General features: G+C 58.5%; 1 protein-coding gene across 1 annotated transcript; it reads right to left on the reverse strand.

Annotated features, from left to right (window-relative positions):
• Window positions 1-1,463: 1,463 nt before the first annotated feature.
• Window positions 1,464-20,338, reverse strand: CSK (C-terminal Src kinase). Its single transcript, XM_045449076.1, has 13 exons — window positions 19,694-20,338; window positions 6,485-6,564; window positions 6,030-6,143; window positions 5,795-5,907; window positions 5,204-5,423; window positions 4,251-4,344; window positions 3,999-4,064; window positions 3,816-3,915; window positions 3,624-3,714; window positions 3,092-3,165; window positions 2,801-2,996; window positions 2,600-2,686; window positions 1,464-2,336 (listed from the first exon to the last, which is right to left on the reverse strand). The coding sequence occupies exons 2-13, from the start codon at window positions 6,497-6,499 to the stop codon at window positions 2,154-2,156; spliced, it is 1,353 nt and encodes a 450-aa protein (XP_045305032.1). The 5' UTR covers window positions 6,500-6,564; window positions 19,694-20,338; the 3' UTR covers window positions 1,464-2,153.
• Between the last annotated feature and the right edge of the window lie 253 nt (window positions 20,339-20,591).

A 20,591-nucleotide genomic window follows, 5' to 3' on the forward strand; every position in this document is an offset into this window, starting at 1 on the left:
TCCATTGGCAAGTTCGCTCAGCTTTCCCTTATATCCCTCTGGAGGCCATCCACTCCCACCATCCTCTCCTACACTGATCAGTCCTCACTGTGCTCCCAGGAACTTCACCAGGAGCTCAGAACTGTCACAGGCTCCCCGTGGCTCTCAGTGTGATAAAAGTCAAACCCTTGCCCCAGCCTCCCTGTCCACCTCAAGGCTCACCGCCCATCTTCACCATCCCGGAGATGGGTCTTCACCCATCCCGGAGACCTCAGAACAAGCTGTCCTGCCTCCTGTCCCAGCCTCTCTTCCTGGAATGCTGCTGCCCACCCCCCCTACCCCCCCACCTCCTGATCATCCTTCTGATCTCAGCTTATGTGCTGCCCCTTCCGGGAAGCCCTTCCTGACCTACAGACAAGATCTGACCCCCACGTTATACATGTCTTTTTCCATAGCATGCTATCAGTTTGTAGTTGTCTGAGTGATTGTCTTCCCCACTGGAAACTCCACCAGGTCTATTTTGCTCATTGCTGCATCCCAGTCCTGGCACAAAGCAGGTATTCAAATGTCACTGAACGAATGGTCTGGTCTTAGAAAAACGAGCCTCGCAGTGTGCAGAAGGGACGGACTGGGGGAGGTGAGGAGGCTCCTGCTCTGGGCTGGAGGGCAGGGGTGGGGGCAGACACTGGCGGCTGGGCTGCAGGGGGCTGAGGAGCAGACACGAGGCACACTACAAAGTCAGAACTCCCTGGATTTCAGGTCCTGCTGGCTGGGACAGGGCTGAGACAGGGTCAGAGCCTCAGCTGCCAGTCTCAGGGAATGAAATGAGCCTCCCCCAACCATTATAGCTTCCGCACTGACCACAGCACCCGGGGAACCTGAGTAAGGGGAGGAAATACGGTGGCTGGTGCTCATTCTCCATCTGTGGTCCCCCAGGTGGGGTGGGGAAGCCCCCCCCCCCACCTCTGTATCCTCAGGCACGGGGCTGGGCACACGTGAAGGGACAGGGCAGCGCTATTACATCGTAGGTGAGTCGTGAGAACCACCGGCAGCTCAGAGCCTCCCCCTCCCTCACTCTCCAGGGTCAGGAGACATTTGATGCAGGAGACACGTATGTTGCCTCCTACCAGGGGGACCCCACTTCCATCCAGTCAGGCTCGGCTTCCGCCCTCCTTGTGCTTGAACAACGTGGCAGCCGAGATGGCTGGGACCCTCAGACCTTACCCTGTGGACCGGGTCCCAGCAGGACGGTGGGGGAGGGCGGGTGGCGACAGCTCCCCCACGGCAGACACAGGACACTCGCTCGTGCAGCTGACACAAAGCGGCGGCTACATCTCCCGGCCGTGCTCCCCACCCCCCTCCACTCCCAGGGCAAGCACAGCCCCGCTCACAGAGACAGGGGGATGGACAAGATGGCACGGGGACAGGGGGCCGGGCGGGACGGGCAGGCTCGGCGGAGGAAGCGCCGAGGCCGGGCAGCGGAGTCCTCATGGAGTGGTTTATTACGATTCCATCTCACAAGGCAGGTGGGTGGGCGGCAGCGGCACATGAACGAACTCCAAGCCCCTGACAGACGTCTGCCTCGGGCGCATGCAAACAGTGCAACATGGTCAAGCGCAAACACGGGCGACCGAGGCGACACGGGACACGGCACACGGAATGGGGAACAAGGCTGGGGTGATGGGTCCCCAGAGAGGGGCCTGGTCTCCCCAACCCTCGTGGGCAGGACAGGAAAAATAAGATTCGTACTTCTTGTAAAATGCCCATTTGCTGGGTACTTTCTTTCTCCTTATCTTGAAAAATAATAAAAAATAAACACGCAGGAAAAAAATCTCAAAAAAGGAAAGGGATAAAACTCTAAGAAGGCGAGAGATGGGAGGCCAGGGGGAGCCTGACCGCGGTACGGGGGGCGTCTGCCTCACGCTCCTCAGCCCCCTCCCTTCTTGGCCCCTTCAGTGGGGCTCCTGAGCCCCACAGGTGGGTCCATGAGAAAAGGTGCCAGGCCCAGGCGGGGTCTCTGGGAGGCCAGAGGGGGCGCAGGCTGGGTCAGAGGAGAGAGGCCCGCCGGCCCGCTGGGCTCAGTTCAGGCTCGGGCCTGGCAAGTGGGGGCACCGGGTCCCCAATCTATCCAGGTTCAGTCCCTGCAGGCCCGAGACCTGGGCGGCGGCTGGCGGTCACAGGTGCAGCTCATGGGTTTTGATGTGCTCGAGCTGCTCCCGGAGCTGCAGGAAGGAGGGCCGCGTGGCGGCGTCCAGGTGCCAGCAGCTCTTCATGACCTCGTAGACCGCGGGCGGGCAGCCGTCCGGGGCATCCATCTTGTAGCCCTTCTCCACCCGAGGGACGACGTCCTTCAGGGGCTGTGGGCGGGTGGGTGGTGTAAGTCCACACGGGGTCTCACCCCCAAGAGGACCCCTACTCAGCTTCGGGGATCCCCTTCAGACCTGAGCCTCAGAGCCTGGCCCAGGAGGTCACCTGGAAGGTCCCAAGGGCAGGCCTGTGGCTTCTAGGCCTCAGACTGGGAGGCAGGGCCCGGAAAGGGCTCCCTCCCCTGCCACCCCCTCCCTTGCTCTAAGCCTCACCCTCAGCCCCAGCCATGCCCTGGTCCCAGCGCCCAACTCACAATTCTTGGGTAAGGCACTCGCCCAAAGGAGTAGATTTCCCAGAGAAGGATTCCGAAGCTCCACACGTCAGACTTCGTGGAGAATTTCTGCCACGTAGATGGGAGAAGCAGTGTCAGACCCTGGGAGGCTGTGGGGGGAAGGGGTGTGACCCAGGACCCCCGTCCACCGCTCCTCAGGCTCTGGGGAGAGGCCCGCTTCACCTTCTCTCTCAGGGCCTCTGGGGCTGTCCACTTGACTGGTAGCTTGCCCGTGTCCTGGGTGCTGGAGGCCTCCTTGGTGAGGCCAAAGTCGCTGACCTTGGCCACGTTGTCCTCAGACACCAGCACGTTGCGGGCAGCCAGATCCCGGTGCACGAAGTTGTTGCCCTCCAGGTATTCCATGGCCTCACAGACATCTCTGGGACAGAGCCAGCCACATGTCCCCTCAGACAGGGCTCCCACGGCAGCACGAGGTCCGCCCCCCGCCCCCCCAAAGGGTGCTGCTTCACTCACAGTGAGAACTTGAGGAGACAGTCTCCGCCCAGCACCGACCGACCTCTCGACCTCAGATAGTCCACTAGGCTTCCCTGGGGCGGGACAGACAGACCAACCGGCCCCACAGGTCAGACTTGCCCTCCAGCCCTCTGGCATTGTGGGCTGGGGTGAGTAAGCACTTGAGGGATATACGAGGGGAGGGAAGGAGCAAGGAGGGGTTGGGGTATCACTTCTGAATATCAGATTCTATAAGCTGGACACTGCACTCAGCAGTTTTCATGCATAAATCTCTAAGGTAAACTGTATTACAATCTCCACTTCACAGATGAGGAAATTGAGGCTTGGAGAGGTGACACAACTTGTCCAAGGTCATAGGGAATAAATGATGAGTCAGGTTAAAGCTGAGCCCTGCCTGGTGACTTCAGAGCTCAGCTGTGGAGAGGGGCCTGGGGGAGCAGGGACCAGAGGACGTGGTGAGGGGTTTGGGGCAGTTGGAAAGCCCAAGTGTTCAGCTCCGGAGTGGGGATGGGATCTCGGGGCAGGTGCACACCTTGGCCATATACTCAGTGACGATGTAGAGCCCGCCCTTCTCTTCCACGATCACGCCCAGGAGCTGTACCAGGTTGCTATGCCGAAGTTGCCTAGGGCAGGATGGCGTGCTCAGAGCCTGCCAGTCAAGCCTCCCCATCTCTTCCCCATCCCGGGGAGGTGACCTCCGCACCCACCCTCGGCCCCGACTCACGTCATGACCGAGGCTTCAGCCAGGAAGGCCTGGGCGGTGGCGTCGTTTTTAATGCACTTGACAGCGACTTTGTTCCCTCGGTAATCACCGAGCATCACATCTGGGGGAGGAAGGTTGGAGCTTGTCCCCCAGACTCTCCACGGGCCCTTGGCCCTCCCAGGGCTGCCACCCCCTCCCGCTCACCTCCAAACTCCCCCTTCCCAATGGTCTGGAGCAGCTTCAGGTCCTTCATGTTCAGTGCCCAGCCGCCTGGTGGGGGGAAGGGTGTCAGTGAGAGGTGAAGCCAGGGCAGGGCCCACGGCAGACACAGGCAGGACTACGTGTGTGGAGTGCCCTGGAGGTATCCAGAGCCTCTGGGATGGGGGCAGTGCCAGGGAGCCCGGGTGGGAGGAGGCAGGCAGGCCAGCGAGGACTGGGGGCAGGGATGGCACTCACTGCGGAAGAACTCATCCTGGGCCGCCACCGTGCCCTCCATGACTTTTGGCTTGATGAGACGAGTACAGAGTCCATCTGCGTCTGAGGTGTAGTGCTGTGGAGGGCAGGACAGGCACTCGAGGGCCAGCCCACTGAGCGCCAACAGCTCACATGCACTGCCCGGCTCTGACCACCAGAGGGCGGCGGAGGCCGATCCCACCCAGCCTGGAGCGGCTTTGCGCTGGGAGGGCTCCTCATTTCCCACAGGGGAAGGGACGAGGGCGGCCCAGACTCAGATCCGTGACCCATTTCCCATGCCACCTCACATCCAGGTGTTGGACAGATAGCGGGCTGCTGCTACCACCCCGGGCCTCACCAGCATCCCGAGGCAGAAGGTAAGCCCTGGCTCAGTCCATACATACACTAGCCTCTAGCCAGATGTGGCCAGGACCCTCCCAGCCACAGGCCAAGCCAGTCTAGCAGGGGGAAGGGAGCTGAGAGTGCACGCAGGGGACATCTGGGAGACTTCTGGGGCTACCAGAAGTGAGCTGTGGCCTGAACAGGGCTAGCAGAGTGGGCCTTGGGAATTGCAGGGACACGTGGGCACATCCATGTAGGTGTAGGAGCCTGGCGGACCCTAGCCATCAAGGTGTAGCTCATGAGGACATGCTTACATACACATACTTGGGCATGCAGTTCGGACTGCCTGGAAAGAGGCCGAGTTCTGGGATTAGACAGACTCAGATTCTAGTCCTGGCACCTCTAATTTATAACCATGTGACCCAAAGCAGGTCCCTTAACTGCTCTGACCCTTTGTTTCCCGGCCTGTGAAGTGGGGACAGTGCCACTCTCCCTGTGGTGGCATCGTAGCAGTTGCTTCATCAAGGCGTGAGGAAACACAGGCTCTCAGAGGCTGCACGTGTCGAGGCCACGTGGCCAGAAGCGGTGGTGCTGTGCCGGGTGCCCTGGCTCACCTCCACCAGCTGCATGAGATTCTCGAAGTACACCTCCTCGTCAATGCTGAGCTTGCTGGCGTGGTACATGATGCGGTAGTGCTCCACCTTGCCGTCACAGCTCACGCACAGCGTGTAGTCCCCGGGGTAGTTGGTGCTCTCCCGCACCAGGAACAGACCTGTCTCTGGTGGGCACAGCAGCCGCTCTGCCTGCTCCCGTGTGATCTTGCCATGGAACCAGCTGCGGGAGGCCAGGCCAGGGCTCGTGGTGGCTCAAGGGTACTGACCCCTGCCCCACACATCTGCCGGGCTCCACTTTCTGAAGGCCCCCGGCTCTGGCTGACACTGCACCACGGCCCCCACCGGCTCAGTCAGGTATCAGAGGCCCTTATGTCCTGCCTCCCACCCTTCTTCCTTCAGTCCTCCTCCTGGGCCTGCCCCCCGCCTTTGAGGTCCAGTACCCACACCCTTCCCCTCATCTTGAGAAGCCTTCACACATTTCCCCCCCCTACTCTTGCCTCTGTTTTCGTGAGTCTTCTAGGGGAACCAGGCCTTCTTGTCCTTTTTCCTCCCCAGACTGGGAGACCCCAACTGCTCCTCAGCAGTACTCACGGCATGAGGCTGAGCTTGGTGCCTGCCTTCACACCCTCCCGCTTCTGGACGTAGTTGGCTGGGATGATGCCCTCACGGCCCACCTTGTTCTTGGCTTTGTACCAGTTTGGGTCCTGGGGAGATGGAAGCCCAGACACACTCTCAGGCCCACCGTACCCTGCAGGGGAGCCCGGACCCAGCAGGAACACCCGGAGGTGGGAGGGGGTAGGTGTGGGCACATGAGGTCCCTCATTACCTTGGTGACGGCCACAATGGTGAGCACGTCTCCTTTGCAGAAGGGAAGGTCCTGCTCGGCAGTGCCGTGGAAGTTGTACTTGGCAATACATTCTGTACCGGACGGCCAGGCGGCCTGCGGGGCAGGCGGCAGGTGGTCGGGTGGATGCAGCCCGGGGCCCACCTCCACCCACTTGCCCACCCACTCTTGAAGTCACAGCCTCCTGGTTGGCCTCTGTGAGCCTGAGTGAGGTGCTCCTCCCCATGAGAACTCGGGGGGCCTTCCAGCTGAGATTCCCCCACCTCTCCCAGATCTATACTCCCATCTTCAGGGTCCTGGGTCTAACAGCGCACCCTAGAATCTTCCCTTGTTGAAAGCCAGGGTTGGGAAAAGGGGAGCAGGTCTATGTGAGCCCTCATTCTCTCTCTTCTGCTCAGCACCCCCTCAACTGCCCTAGACCCCTGCCCCCATGGTACCTGTATTGCTGACATCTTCTCAGAAGATCTGGCGTCCCCGTGTCACAGGAAGGCCAACCTGTCACTTGGTACCATGAGAGCTGCAGGGAGAAAGGGAAGATTGAGGAGGGGTGTGAGGAGCCGGTCTCCCCGACTCACGGAGCTCCCACTCCTTCCCTGCAGCAATGTGAACAGGTACCAAAGGCCCCCAGAGCCGGAAGCTGGGCCAGGGCCATCCTCTCATCTCAGCAGGCTGAGCGCACTGGATAGGGAGGAAGCAGGAGCACAAAGGCGGAGGATCCTCAGGGACAGAGGGGTCACCGACCCTAAGCCCACAGGGGCCTCACAGCCCAACTGAATGGCCAACACAGGCAAAGGAAGCTCAGAGGTGAGCAGCACCAGTGCCACCCACCCCACGAGCCCCAGGCCCGGATGTGACTTATGTGGTCTGTGGGGGAAGGGAGCCCAGGGCAGCTGTGTGAACCTGGGGAAGGTGCAGTGCAACCTGGAAAAGTCACTTGTTCTCTGTGGGCCTCATAGTTCCTCTGCCTATAAAAACGTGCCCGGGCAGTACGTCTACAGCCAAATGTACATCCCAGTCGCACCCACAAGAGAAAACAGGGCTGGTGTCCTCTGAGATGGGCACGAGAGCGCTCACGCAGGATGACTGTAACCAACCTCACGCTGGGAACTGCCCAGATGCCCATCAAGAGTCAGATGGGTAAACTGTGGCACAGTCACGAGTGGGGCGCCGCATAGCAGTGGACGTGGATGTTTAAGAGCACAAGGACAAACTCCCGAGTAGTAGTAACCGAGACACCAGACTGAAGAGGACAGACCGTGTGACCCCGTTCACAATGCATATGCCACATCCACGGTGCACCATGGCGAGTGCCCTCGGGAGGGGGCGGCGTGACTGGAAGTGGGGGAGGGGGGTTCGCTCTGTGGCACCCTTATGATTGGTGCACTTTTTGATGTGTAGGTTTACTTCAATAAAGTCAAGCCCCTCCAAAAAAGCTACCCCAGCCAATGCATACCCCAAGGGCAGTAAGCCAATCCGTCCCGCACATACTTTGCGGCCCCTGCTCCAAGCTCCCTGGACTGCTGGCATTTTCCCAAAGCCCAGAGCCCTTGTGTACCTGTCTCAGGAAGTAGACAGGCTAGGGCTCCTGTTCTCTTTTTACAGATGGGGAAACTGAGGCAACTGAGGTGTAGACAGGGCCAGTGACTTCTCCGTGGGTACAGTGTGTTAGAAGAAGAACTCCATGAGCCCTGTTCCCAGGCTCATTTGACAGGATGGACCAGGTCTAGGGCCGGCTGTAATACCACCTTCCCCAGGCCAGGCAGTGGGAAGAGACGCCAGCATGCACACATCTTAGAGGGGTTGGGGTGTGAGGCAAGGCCTGCAGGGTGTAGGAGGGTTTCTTGGAGCCCCAGAGCCGAGCCCTAAAGAGCAGAGGGCTTAGACGGCAAGAAGGCTGGCCGGAGAAGGTGCCCCTCCTTGGTGTGACAGCTGAGCAAGGGTGTCCAGGCAGACAGGGACAGCCGTGAGGAACTGGCCTGGCTGCAAGCTCGTGGGGAGGGAGGGTGGGAAGCAGACCCTGACCATCTGAGCACCCTACCAGTCTGCTGACAGGGGACGGTTTGGAGGTGGGCCCGCCTGGCATAAACCCTGCAGGGTGGCAGGAGCTTCAAATGACAATGTGAGGAACTGGGGTTTGCTTCTGGGGACCTCAGCCGAGAAGCGCGTGGCTGAGGAGAGCAGAAGCCAGGGAGTGCCACCACCACTCCCAGGCCTCACTCCTGCTTCAAGTCAGGCAGACCTGGCTCTGTGGAGTGTGCAACTCAGAAGAATGACTCAACCCTTCTGAGCCTCAGATCCCTCGCCCTGAAAGGCCTCCCCTGCAAGCAGGCTGTGGAGGGAGAGAAGAAGAGCCCTGGACTGGGAGGGTCTGGAACAGGACTTGCCATAAACCCCCTCCCTCTCCTCCAGACAAAACGGCTTCCCTTCCTCCCAGGGTACACAGTGCTTCTTGTCCCCGGACGCTAGCCCGTCAACCTCTGCTGTCAGCACAGGGAGACGGGGCCTAGACACCTCCCCCCACCATCAAACACGTTCAGGTGACTGGGCTTGGGTCAGGAACCACCCGCTGGGCTCCACAAGCGGTGGTGAGCGGTGAGCTTGTCTTACCCCCGTTCTATAAAAGCGGAAACTGAGGCTCACAAGGTTGAACACCTTGTGTGAAGTCACACAGCTAGTTATAGGCGACAGGGTTCCACTGGGGTTGGCTGGGTCCTCGACCTTCAGGATTTCTGAACACGGGCTCTGCTAGCTTTCCACATTCCCATGCCTCCTCTCCCCACCCCACCCCCCCTCCAAACTCGCCACCACTACGCCACCACAGAGGGTGTGGAGACTGTGGCACCGTTAGTCACCCTCCCTGCTGTCAGTTTGCAAACACTCCCTTCCCGGCCTGCAGCTGCTGCTGCCGCCTCCCCACTGACTTGATGATAATAATAAAAATAATAACAGGCCCTGTTTTCTGAGCACTTATTCTGTGCCAGGCCCTGCCCTTGGCACGTAATGGCTCATCAAATCCTCTAACAACTGACGCTATTCTTACCCTCATCTTACCTACGAGGACCCTGAGCGAGGTCAAGAGGCAAGGTGGCCTTGCCTGAGGTTTATACCTCCAGTAAGCATCCTGCTCTGCTCAGGTGTCAGATGCCCGAGCCCCTGCACCATGCCCTAGGAGCATCATGCCCCAGGAGCACCATGCCCCGGGGCCACATTGGCCTAGAAAAAGGACAATGCAGGGCAGAAGAGAAGCAAGCGGTGCCCAGAGTGGGGACGAGCCCACCTAGAGTGGTTGGGGGCGGGGGGCGGGGCTTCCTTGAGGGGCTGGGCTATGACAACCACAGATCGGGAAAGCAGGGGGAGGAACTGACTCCTCTCCCCTTTTCTACTGGCAATGACTTTGGGACCAGTTTTTCCATCCATGCACTGGGGTAGTGATAACCCTGCAACACCTGGGGCTGCTCTGAGGACTGGAGCTGCCGGGAGCCCACTGCAAGCCGTGGGCTCTCTCTGACAGCTCCTCTCTGGTGAAGTCACAAGCCCAGGGTGGCTCAGTAATCTCCCTCCTTAAGGCCCCGAGGGTCCAGGGGCCATCCTCCTCCAGGTTAGAGACTAAGAGCCAGAAGGGCTGGAGGAACCATAAGGAACCTAGGCTTCTAGTCTGGCCTGGGCCGGGCACACAGGGGTCCTTTCTGGGTTATGTGAACCTGCTTTCAAGCTACTTTGTGGAGTCGGAGGCTCCGAGTCCTGGTCCTGGCTCTGCCACCAATTTGCTGTGGGTGACCTTGGGGTAGTCACCTGGCTTTTCTGGGACTTGCTGGCTCTCCAGCACCTCCGCCAGACCTGTGTCCCACCTGCTGTTTCCACCTCCCTGCCTATTGCTCCCTCTCTACTCCTTCTCTCTTCTTTGCCCAAGGACCTCCTCTCAACCTCCGGGATGCAGTTGAGGAATCGCTTCTGTTTCACATGTGCCTAAAAATCCCTGTGGAACCGTTTGCGGTAGCAAGAGACTGGGAGACAACCTTTCATGTTCATCAGTAAGCGATCAAGTAATAAATGGCCCGATATCCCTAAAACGTAACGAGAATTCCAGCGGTGACAGGGCCCAGAGTTTCAGGTGCTGACACAGAGCACCCCCCAGTTCAAGTCGCTGAAGGAAAAGCTGCTGGGGGGAGCGAGACAGTGACACGGCTTCCAAAGACCACTCCGCAGATTAATCGAAAGGAAAAGCACCTGCACAACAGGTAGGTCTGACAGACACCTTGTTAACCAGGCGATCGAATTAATAAGCATCACCCACAGTGAGAGGAACAACACAGAGTGGAGCGGCCCCTGCTACGACGAACGGAGGGCACAGGGTCCCTGGGCGGTATTCTGGCAGAGCCGGCTAACACGACTCACATCAGGAAGGTGCAGTCAGGCACAGCCCCAGCAACTGGCTTGGACTCTTGAAGTAAATGTCGTAAAAAACAAAACAAACAAACAGAGGCTGGGGAATGTTCTAGATTAAACAGAACACTAAAGAAATGGGACAAAACAACAAAATGGTATTCATGTGAGGTGAAGGAGGTGTGTTAACTAACCTTACTGTGGTTAACTGGTTAGCAATATCACCACACTGCACACCTTAAACTTATGCAACATCTTAAACCAGTTACACCTCAGTAAAGCTGGAAAAAAAGGAGAAAGGAACATGACAACAAGATTCAATGAATGATCCTGAACTGGATTCTGGCTCAGAGGGAAAAAATAGTAGCTATAAAAATCATTTGAGGACAGTTAGGAAAATGGAAATGTTAGGTAATATTATGGAATTTTAATGTTAATTTTCTTAAGTGTGATCATGGTGCTGTGATTATGTAAGAGGTGCACGCTCAAGTACTTAGAAATGAAAGATGATGCTCACGCTAATGCTCAAACTGGCAAAAAACCACATATACTCACATGTGTAGGTATACAAAAGAGGTACCGAGCACAGCAAAATGTTAAGACTTGGTGAATCTGGGTAAAGGATACCCGGGCATTCGTTATACTATTATTTCAGCCTTTTCTTTTATTATTATTGAGTTTTTGTTAAGTCATCCCTACCCCCAACGTGGGGCTCGAACTCGCAATCCCGGGATCAAGGGTCGCGTGCTCTACTGATTGAGCTGGCCTGGGGCCCCTACTTCAGCTTTTTAGTAGGTTTGGAACACTCCACATTTAAAGGCTGTGACAAAAGGCAAGGGGCAGGACACCCATCTTCCATGTTATGTTAAAAGTTGTGTTTTTTAAATTTTTTTTTTTTTTCAACGTTTATTTATTTTTGGGACAGAGAGAGACAGAGCATGAACGGGGGAGGGGCAGAGAGAGAGGGAGACACAGAATCGGAAACAGGCTCCAGGCTCTGAGCCATCAGCCCAGAGCCTGACGCGGGGCTCGAACTCACGGACCGCGAGATCGTGACCTGGCTGAAGTCGGACGCTTAACCGACTGCGCCACCCAGGCGCCCCAAAAGTTGTGTTTTTTAAGGGGACACACAAGTCATTCTGTAACTCAGACATGCACAGATTATCTTTGAAAGAGAAAACGGGCAACAGCGGTTGCCTCTGGGGTAGGAAGGGGGGAGTCAAGTTTAAGGGAAAATTACTTTTACGGTGCATTTGCTATTTTGTCCTTCTTGATTTTTTTTTTTTTTTTAAACCACATGTATCTGTTACTAACTTCCCCCTAAAAGGAAGATTGAAAATAAATCACTTTTTGAAAACCACCCCTGCCAGGAGCATTCCTTAGTTCCCCGGCTGTGCTGGCTGCTCCAGGCCTCTGCAGCCTCTCACACATCCCTGCGCTCCAGTGAGAAACTCACTGATCCTGGCCTGGGAGCTCTGCAGGGGGAAGGCCGGGAGCTGACTCATGTCCCCAGCAAGGGCTGAGCCCAGAGTGGCAGCTCAGTGAATGAGTGCTGAATGAATGAATGAACCAACAAAGGAAAGGAGGAAGCAAGGCCGGCTGCATCACACCGAGGTCCCATAACTGACAGGACTATATTTAACCCCAAAGGGACAGCAGCTGTCACCACACCCACAGAGGACTAGGGGACAGGGGGCTTGGAACTCTGTGAAGTCAGCGTTTCACTCTGACTTCCTGCCCCAAATCCTGCTCCCAGCAGTCCTTGTGCCGGGGTCCCGGGAACAGGCCGGGCATTATGCCCAAGCACTGAGGTCAGCGGCTGCAGCCTCAGGCAGGCCTTTCTTGGTCGCCCAGGCTGGTGGGGAGGGGAGAAGAAAGGAGAACTGGGAGCCCAGAAACTCCCCAGTTGCCCTTTCCCTGCCCTGGGGGCAGCTGTAGCCCTCACAGTCTATCATGTGTCCAAGGCCGGGGCAGGTCAAGGGGCTCCTTGCCCTGCCCCCCTCACCAAAACTCCACTGCCTAATGGGGCGTGGGAGCCTTCAGTAACTGTTTACACCCATCTAAAAATACCCACCGAAAAGGGAAGTGCACAAGGGACCCTGTGGCCCCCAGAGACTTCGGTCCTGCCACAGGACCCAGCTGGAGTGTCTGGGGGGGCAGGGGTGGCCACCAGAGCAACAGGCATGTTCACTATGCCTTCTCATTCTTTGAGCCAGTGTTTCAGGAGCCTCCCTGTGCAATCAGCCCCTTGCTTGTTGGGCCAGGATGGACAGGAGGAGGAAAGGGCCCATGAGATGCCAGGGGGCTCTGAGAACTCCACTCATCTGTCTGTCTTCTGTGCCCGGCCCAGGGCCACCACCAAAATGCAGTCCTGCTTCTGTCCTCTTGGCTACCAGACAATCACGGCCAGGTATGCTCAGTGACCCAACAGACAGGAGAGACAGGGGCAACCCGGGAAGGCTTCCAGAAAGAAGGGGAGGGGAAGTGGGAGGATTTCAGTGAAAGCAACTGGGAGGGGGGTGTGCTAGACCAGACCAGAATTAAGCTTCCAAAACTGGGATACGGAGGGAGTTAATTAAGGCAGAAAAAGGCTCAGGGTGGGGGTCCACACAGGCTCTGAACCAGCCCGGAAGTTCTGATCAGTCACAGGACAGATAATAAGTAAAACTGAATTTCCGATGTGGGCACGCCCCTCTGAAAGAGCAGTGCACCTGAGGAGGGTGGGGCACCGCCAGCAGTCAGGCTGGTTTGGCAGCAGTAAAATCAGCCCCACCTCTAGTTCTGCAAAGGACACTTGGGCTGAAGGCACTGTGATGCTCTCCCCCTCCCACCCCCTGCCACCAGGCTGGGGGGCTGGAGGGCTCCCACTGACCCAGGCAGGCAGTCCAGAGCGCTCAGCATACTCACTGCACATGTCTCAGGGTCAGGCACTGCAGAATTGGGCACAAGACCCTTGGAGATGCCTAAACCTCCTGGGGGTCAGGAAAGGGCTGAAAGGATGGCCCCACTTCGACTCCAGAGTGTGCTGCCTGACCCTCCCTCTGCCAGCCACGGGCCTCCCTCAGCCTTCAGCACCCCTGCCCCAAGGGAAGGGGTGAGTTTAACGGCTGACAAATGTTTAAAACTAAATTACAGCAACTCACTGGCTTTTTCCTGCCTCCAGTGGCTTGTGGGACCGGAAATCCCATCTAGTGGTTTGGGAGAGGTGGGGGCTGGAGTCACAGAAGGCTAATGGGGAACCTCCTCCCCCAGGCACCACTGCGGCCTGAGGCTGACACTCCTGGCCCAGAAAGGTTTCTAATTACCGCTCAGGAGCCTAATTACCTACATGCACTGGGCAGCAGGGACTTGGGGCTTCCCCAGGGCCCTAACACAGGCCTCTGTTCTCCTGCCCCCAGCACAGGCTATAGCCTTTGCGTGTCCATTTGCCTACATTTACGTATAGCCTCTCAGCACTGACCTCCAACAGACACTTAACAATGATGAGTGTTAGGGGCCCCTGGGTGGCTCAGTCAGTTAAGCGTCCGACTTTGGCTCAGGTCATGATCTCACGATTCGTGGGTTTGAGTCCTGCGTTGGGCTCTGTGCTGACAGCTCAGAGCCTGAAGCCTGCTTCAGATTCTGTGTATCCCTCTCTCTCTGCCCCTCCCCAACTAGCACTCTGTCTCTGACTCCCCCCTCCCCCCAAAATAAATAAAAACGATAAAAAAAAAATGATGAGTGTTGGCCCCTACCTTGAAGCCTCCTATGCACATTACAGGTGGGGGGGACTGAGGGCCAGAGGCCCATGAACTAACAACTTTGGCCCCCAGATTCTTGGTCTCTCCATCTCAGAACTGGGACCCACAGAACACAGAACTCAGAAGGTAAAGCTATGGGGGCTCAACGCGAAGGACTTCTGGTCTTGCTACCCACCTGAGGGAGGAACCTCCTCCCCTAGCAGGATGGGCTGTAAAAATGAAAGTATGGGATGAGAGCCCACTGACCCAACCCTATGTTACTTACTTAATCCTCAAAAACCCCCGTGAAGTTTTACTGTTGATCTCTGTTTGATAGAGGAGGAACCAGGCTGACAGGACACCCACCTTTCAAGGGGTAGAGCAGGGATTTGAACTAAGATCTGTCTGAACTTGGTCAAGAGAGAAACCTCTAGCCTTTCCTTGGGTAGGACGGATGACACTCGGAAAAAGGGCAGCTAGGTGAGAGCGGGCGGCTGAAGGCAGGTCTGCCTAGAGCTTGGCCCTCCTGCTCTGGGAAGCAGAAGTTACATGGGTGCCCAATCCTTGCTCGTCTGCCATATCCTGCATCACACAGAGAGGCCAACAATCTGTCCATAGCCACAAAGCAACTAGAGAAGCCAACAACTCTAGGGAAGGCAGAAGCTCCAAGCGAGGAACTCAAACACTTCTTGATTTTCATGGCCTTTCCCTTCTAGGAAGCCCTCCTGGCTGCTGCAGCCTACGCAGCTCCCCGGCTTCCGAGCTCCCACCAGCCCTGCCAGGAAGTGGAACCACAGGCCTCCCCTGACTCCTCTCTGCGTCTCTACTGGCCAGCAGGGGGGCTCTCAGGGTTTTCTTCATTCTGCCCTCCAGTCTCCCTGCAGCGTGGACAGCACAGGATGACAGCACAGGATGACAGCATAGGATGACGGGGCCTGGGTAAAGACCAGGTGTGGGGCTGGACAGGGCTGAGAAGCAACAGCCAGGGTGGGCAGGCGTCAGATGACACCCAGGTTCTCACCCGCCCACAAGGCTTCCAACTGTGCAGAGAGCAGCACAGGCAGGGGGGCGCCTCTCTTCTGCTTGTTCCTGCAGCTCTGGGCCCAGATCACACGGAAGGGGCGGGTGTGGGGGGGAGCAGGGGGACGGAGGGAAGCTGCGGTTGGAGGCCCAGCCCCGCTGAGGCGTACACAGCTAGTGTGTGATGAGAAGCTCCTCTCATCACAGTACCTCAAAACCAGGAAGAGAAACTGAGCAGGCAGAAAGGGCAAGCTAGGCTGTGTGGGGCCCTCAGGTCCCTGGGGGGCTGCCAAGGGGCGTTCCGGGACAGTGGCTGGACAAAACATTTCCCCTTCTGGGCCTCAGTCTCCCCACAGGAAAAATGAGATTCTCTCCCTGGTCCTGCCAGCCTGCCTGATTGGTGCAGGCTGCATCATGCCGATAAGACAGACGCCCCCCGGTTGGTGGAGGACTCCTGTTCCCCCAGTGGGCTCTGGCCTCTCCTGGGAAGCAGGGGCTTGGCCTCTGAAGCTAGCCTCGCCCTGCTCACTTCTCCCCTCAGCCACACAGGGAGCACACTAGCTCTTCCTTCACCAGCTCTTTATTTTTAGGTCTGAATTTGACTTTAATCATTACTTAGCGGATTCTATTTCCAGCCCTCGAATGAAGGGACCCACAGGAGAGGAGGAAGGGAGGCAGTGCTCCCTGCCTGGCATGGGGGGCAGCCTGCTCCTCCACCCATCCTGTCCCCAACCAAGGCAGGGGGGAATGAGAAACACCCAAAGGGTTTGCCCCAGCCAGGCCAGCATCTTGCAGGGGACCCCACCCTGTGACCTCATCCCAGCCCAAACTGTGGGACAGGAGGGCAGTTGTAATGCCCACTTCCCCTGAGCCAAGACTGGGGTGGAGGGAGACATTCCACGGGCAAAAGTCTAGTGGCTAGAATCTGAGGTCATGTGCCTGGGGATCTCTGTATTGAATGGCTCACCTGGGGGAGGGCCTCCCGTGAGTATCGGGCTGCCTTAGGGTCATCTGGGGCTATGGTCTCTTAGGCCCAGGAGTGCCAGGTTGAGACTGATTTCCTCCTACTGCCCATGGGGTGGCCCCAGGAGGGTATTCCCAGTTACTCTGGTCTCCACAGAAGCAGAACAAGGGGAAGCAGGGGGTGTGCTCAGGTCAGACCTGGAACACCTGCCAAAGAGGAGCCCGCTAATGCACGAAACTTTCCCAGTGATTTGTGGACCATCCATGTTCCCTTCCAACTCCCATCTGGGAGACTGGAATCCCTGCCCCACCCCCACCTCCAGTTTTCTTCCCTTCCCCCCACCACTGGGAAAGGGTAGGGAGACGAGGCTGGCATGCTGTCCCTGGGTTGGGGCTCAGGATGCCTGGGCTCCTTGCCCAAGTTTTGGTTTTCCCAGGGAAAGTAGGCCTCTGTCTCCACTGGGGGAATTCAGGGGTGGCCTAGGAAGCAGCGGAAACCAGGGGCAGGCAGCGGCCGGTTTCTCAGAGGATAGACCTTGTCCGGTCAGCTCTGGTGCTGGCAAAGGGGGATGGGGAGGGTCAGGCCCCAGAAACCAACCAGCAGCCCATCTTCCCAGGGTCAGGTCCATGCCCAACCATAGCCCAGTACCTCAGGAACAGAGAGTTTCAGAAGGGTTCCATGGGCAAAGCCTCGCCCTGCTGGGTGGACCCACCAGCCAACTCTGGCCCAGGTGTCATCCCCACACGTTAAGGCAGCCTGCACTTGGGTCCTCTGTGAACGCTAACCTTCCCTTACAAAGTACTTATTGGGGGCCCGGGGCTGCACCAGGTACGTTCTAAGTACTTCGGTTAGTTCATTCACACTCTCCTCAGATTCCCGTCTGGCCCAGGTAAAGCCATCCCTTTGTGTACATAAAAGAACCCCATCTCAGAGGGTGACCTGTCCAAGGCCCCTCCGTGCTGGCCTAAATCGCGCAGCTGGGCGGGGAACATCGGATGGGTGCCAAGCTGCCCACTCTTTCCAATACCCCAGGCTGCTTTGGGGCCTGTAGTAACAACAGCTATACCAGCGACAGATGGGAACAACAATGCGCGCGCTTAGTACGAGGGTTTGGGTGACGCTGCTGCAGCGGAGCTACTTGGAATGCGGTGTAGCTTCTTAGAGGTGAAGTTACACAGACTGAGAAAATGCCCAGAAACACAGAATGAAGTGAAAAAAGGTGTCATGGCGTGCATACTCAAATGACAACAGAGATGAAGGGGGGGGGGGGAATCAGGAAGAGACAGGCAGGGAACTCTAAAATGCAAACGGTCACTGCTGGTGAAGAAATTGTGATTTCTGTTTTGTTTTCTAAGTCTTCCTATAGTGCTGCTTTGTTACTTTATGCATTAAGAAAGTAATCCGTATGTAGTTTTCCCATGAGATCAGACTTGGTTCCCTGGGACCCATCTGGCCCCCAGCTCTGGCCCTGATGTCTGGAACATCTTCTACCGTGGGATGGCCTTTCTGATATGGAACAGCCCCTCAGGCACCTCAGAGTCTCTCCCTACCTTCTCTTTCCCAGACCGAACACCTCTTTCTTTGGGGACTGTGTGTCAAGGCTTTCAAATGCCTCAAAAGGTAGGGCCCAGAACTGGACGCAGGCCGTTCTGCCCAATCAGGCCAGCTGGCAGCTTGTTTGGGTGGCTGGATCACACTGTGTATCCTGGGCCTCAGCCCCTGCGTGTACTCTGGGCTGCTCAATGGTAGCTCAACCTCTTGGGGCCTGGTGCCCTCGGCAGTGGCCCCGGAGACTATCATCTGGTCCTTCCTTGCCCCTGACCCAACACAGAGAAAAGAGCAGCCACTTCTGAGAGGGAGGAAGGCACTAGGCTCACCAGATAAAAAACACATCTCTGCACATGTGCTAGCCTGAAGCCAGAACCTTTTTCTACAAAGGCCTTGAGACCCTGGAGCTGCACCCACACAGCTCACGGTTGGTATAAAGTGCCCAACAGTCAGGCCTCAGCCCCAGGCCCTCAGGCTGCAAAGGAAGTTAGGGCTGGGTGGGGGGCTGGGTGACGGGAGTCTCTCAGGCCCACCACATCTGGGTCCCTTCCACCAAGCATGTTGGGGCAACCGTTAAAAAACCCTACATCAAGAGCAGAGTCCTGAACAGGACGAAACCACCAGCTCAAGCATCCTCCAAGGAACCTCCTATCCCTCCAGGGAGCAAGAGGATCCTGCCACACTCCCAACCTTCCTGCTGGGGCCCCTCCAAGAAAAGACACTGGGATCACCAAAGTGTGGGGGGCTCGAACAGGCCCCCTGGGTGTCCCCACTCTGACAATGCTCCTATGCCAAGGCTGTGGAAACAGGGCTCTCACCTTCCCCATCTGGATCCCATTCATGTTCTGAACTTGGCTGCTTCTGTGCCAGCTAGACCAAATGTGTGGGAGGCTTGGGTCAGGACTGACTACCAGGTTGTTTCAACTTAGCACCAGGGCCACACCAGACAAGGTGCCCCTCTCCCACCACATCCTGTCAGTGGGACCCAGCCTCAGGCACCAAGGGGAAATCCCATGGGCAGTGCTGATGCTGCCTGAGCCCAGACCCAGGCAGAGCTGGGGCCGGAAGCCCTCTGCAGGGAAGCACGTGTTCACCCCACAAAGTCCCTTGGGTCAAGCTGGGGGCCTGGGTCCTTGGTGGATGAAGGTCCCTGCCTGGTTTCCCTCCATCCACAGGAGTCCAGCTCTGTAGAGCAGAGGATGAACGGACAGACAGCCCGCCCCTGCTAGAGGCCTAAGGTAGCAACTTCCCCCTTTGAGCTTCAGTACCCTGGTCCACAAAATGGGAGGGGAGGTGAACCCCCAGTTAAGCTCCAAGGATCTGGTGGCTGGACACGCCTCTTCCTGACACCTGGCCTGGGCCCTGAGAAGCCTGGGAGAATGAGTTGACTAGGCTGCCAGGAGGTGGGAGCGTGGTCCTGATGCCCAGTGTCACGTCCACCCACACAGAGGCCCTGCCCAGTCTCCCCACCCAAGGGTCACAGGTCCCTTGGCTTAGGCCTTGTCTTCTGGGAGGCAGACAGGCTCAACCTCTGGCAGGCTCCAGGGAGGTGGCTGGGCCCTGGACTTCGTAGAGCCAGCCGGCTCCTCTCAGTGGGGGGGGGATGAGGGAAGGTGCAGGATAAGGCAGGCCAGGGAACCTGCAGGGAGGGCCCGGGCAGGGAATGGCAAAGTGCCCACTCTCCAGGGCCCTGGCCCATGCTGCCCCTCCTTCCAGGCTCCAGCCAGCCCCAACACGGCGGGTAAAGGAGGGGACAGACTCGGAGTGGCCTGAGACAAGTCTGTGGGGCTCACAGGGCAGTACCTCCCTGGTGAGCTCCCCTCCCAGTCGGGCTGACATCGACTCCCGGGAGAATTCGAACCCGGGAAGGAGGGGGTAAGGGAGGTGGGGGATGGGAGTGGACGTGACCGCAGCTGCAACGGAAGCAACAGAAGCGGGACGCGCGACCTCCACCCTCATCCCCTCGAGAAGCACTTGGACGCCCACCTCCTCCAGGCCCTCCAGGCACTCACCTCTCTCGGGGCACTGCGGTCCGGGCCACCTCGCTGCGGGCAGCATCAGCGGCCTGCGGGACGGTCCATGCGGCCAGGGGGGAGGGGAGGGGCGCAGGGGTCCCCGGGGGGTGCGGTACAAAGAGGTATTGGTGCGAAAAGAGGGGGAGGAGGGACGGCCAGACAGAGGCAGGGGGATGGCCGCGCGGCCCGGGTCGGGGAGGGAAGAAAGGCGGGGGAAGGGGGGCGGGAGGGAGTCGGGGGGAGGAAACAATGTAGCCGGCGCGGCCCCGGCAGAGTTCCGCTTCCGAACGCCGCCACCGAGGTTCGAGTTTGGAACGTCGCGCCGGCTGCCGGGGGGCTGCCCCGGACGCTGGATCGGGGGCCGCGGGGGCTCCCCGAGCTCCACGCCCCGGAGGCTCTGGCGGCCACAGGCTGGCTGGGGCGGGAGGGACGGCTGGCCGGGGGACGGCCCCGACGGCGGCGCGGCCGGGCGGTCGCCCCGCTCGGACCCCACCCCGGCAGGCCCCCCGGGCAGGGTGCGGGGTGGGGCGGGAGCGGGAGGACGGCGGCGGTGTCTACGGCGGCGGCCAAGCTCCGTTTGCCCGGGGCTCCGCTGGGAGGAAGCTCGCAGGCCTGGCGAGAGGAAGCGCGGCCCGGATCCTCCGCCCGCGGCAGCGCGCCTGCGCGAGGGGGCCTGCCCGGCGCGCGGCGGGGCGTGGGCCGGAGGAGCGGCGCCCCCTGCCGGGCGCCGGGGGCACTGCGGGGGGTGTGTCCGCGCCCACGCCCTGCCCCCACCTGCCGGCCAGCGCTGAAGTCTCCCCAAGGTCCCTCCCAGAGGGCTGACCCGGCCGCCGTGGAGCCTGCTCCGAGTTTTCTCTGGGCGCAGACTCCCCCGATGTAGCAGCAATTGAGGCCT

The sequence above is a fragment of the Leopardus geoffroyi genome, chromosome B3 (genome assembly GCF_018350155.1).
Source record: "Leopardus geoffroyi isolate Oge1 chromosome B3, O.geoffroyi_Oge1_pat1.0, whole genome shotgun sequence".
Lineage (NCBI taxonomy): Eukaryota > Metazoa > Chordata > Mammalia > Carnivora > Felidae > Leopardus > Leopardus geoffroyi.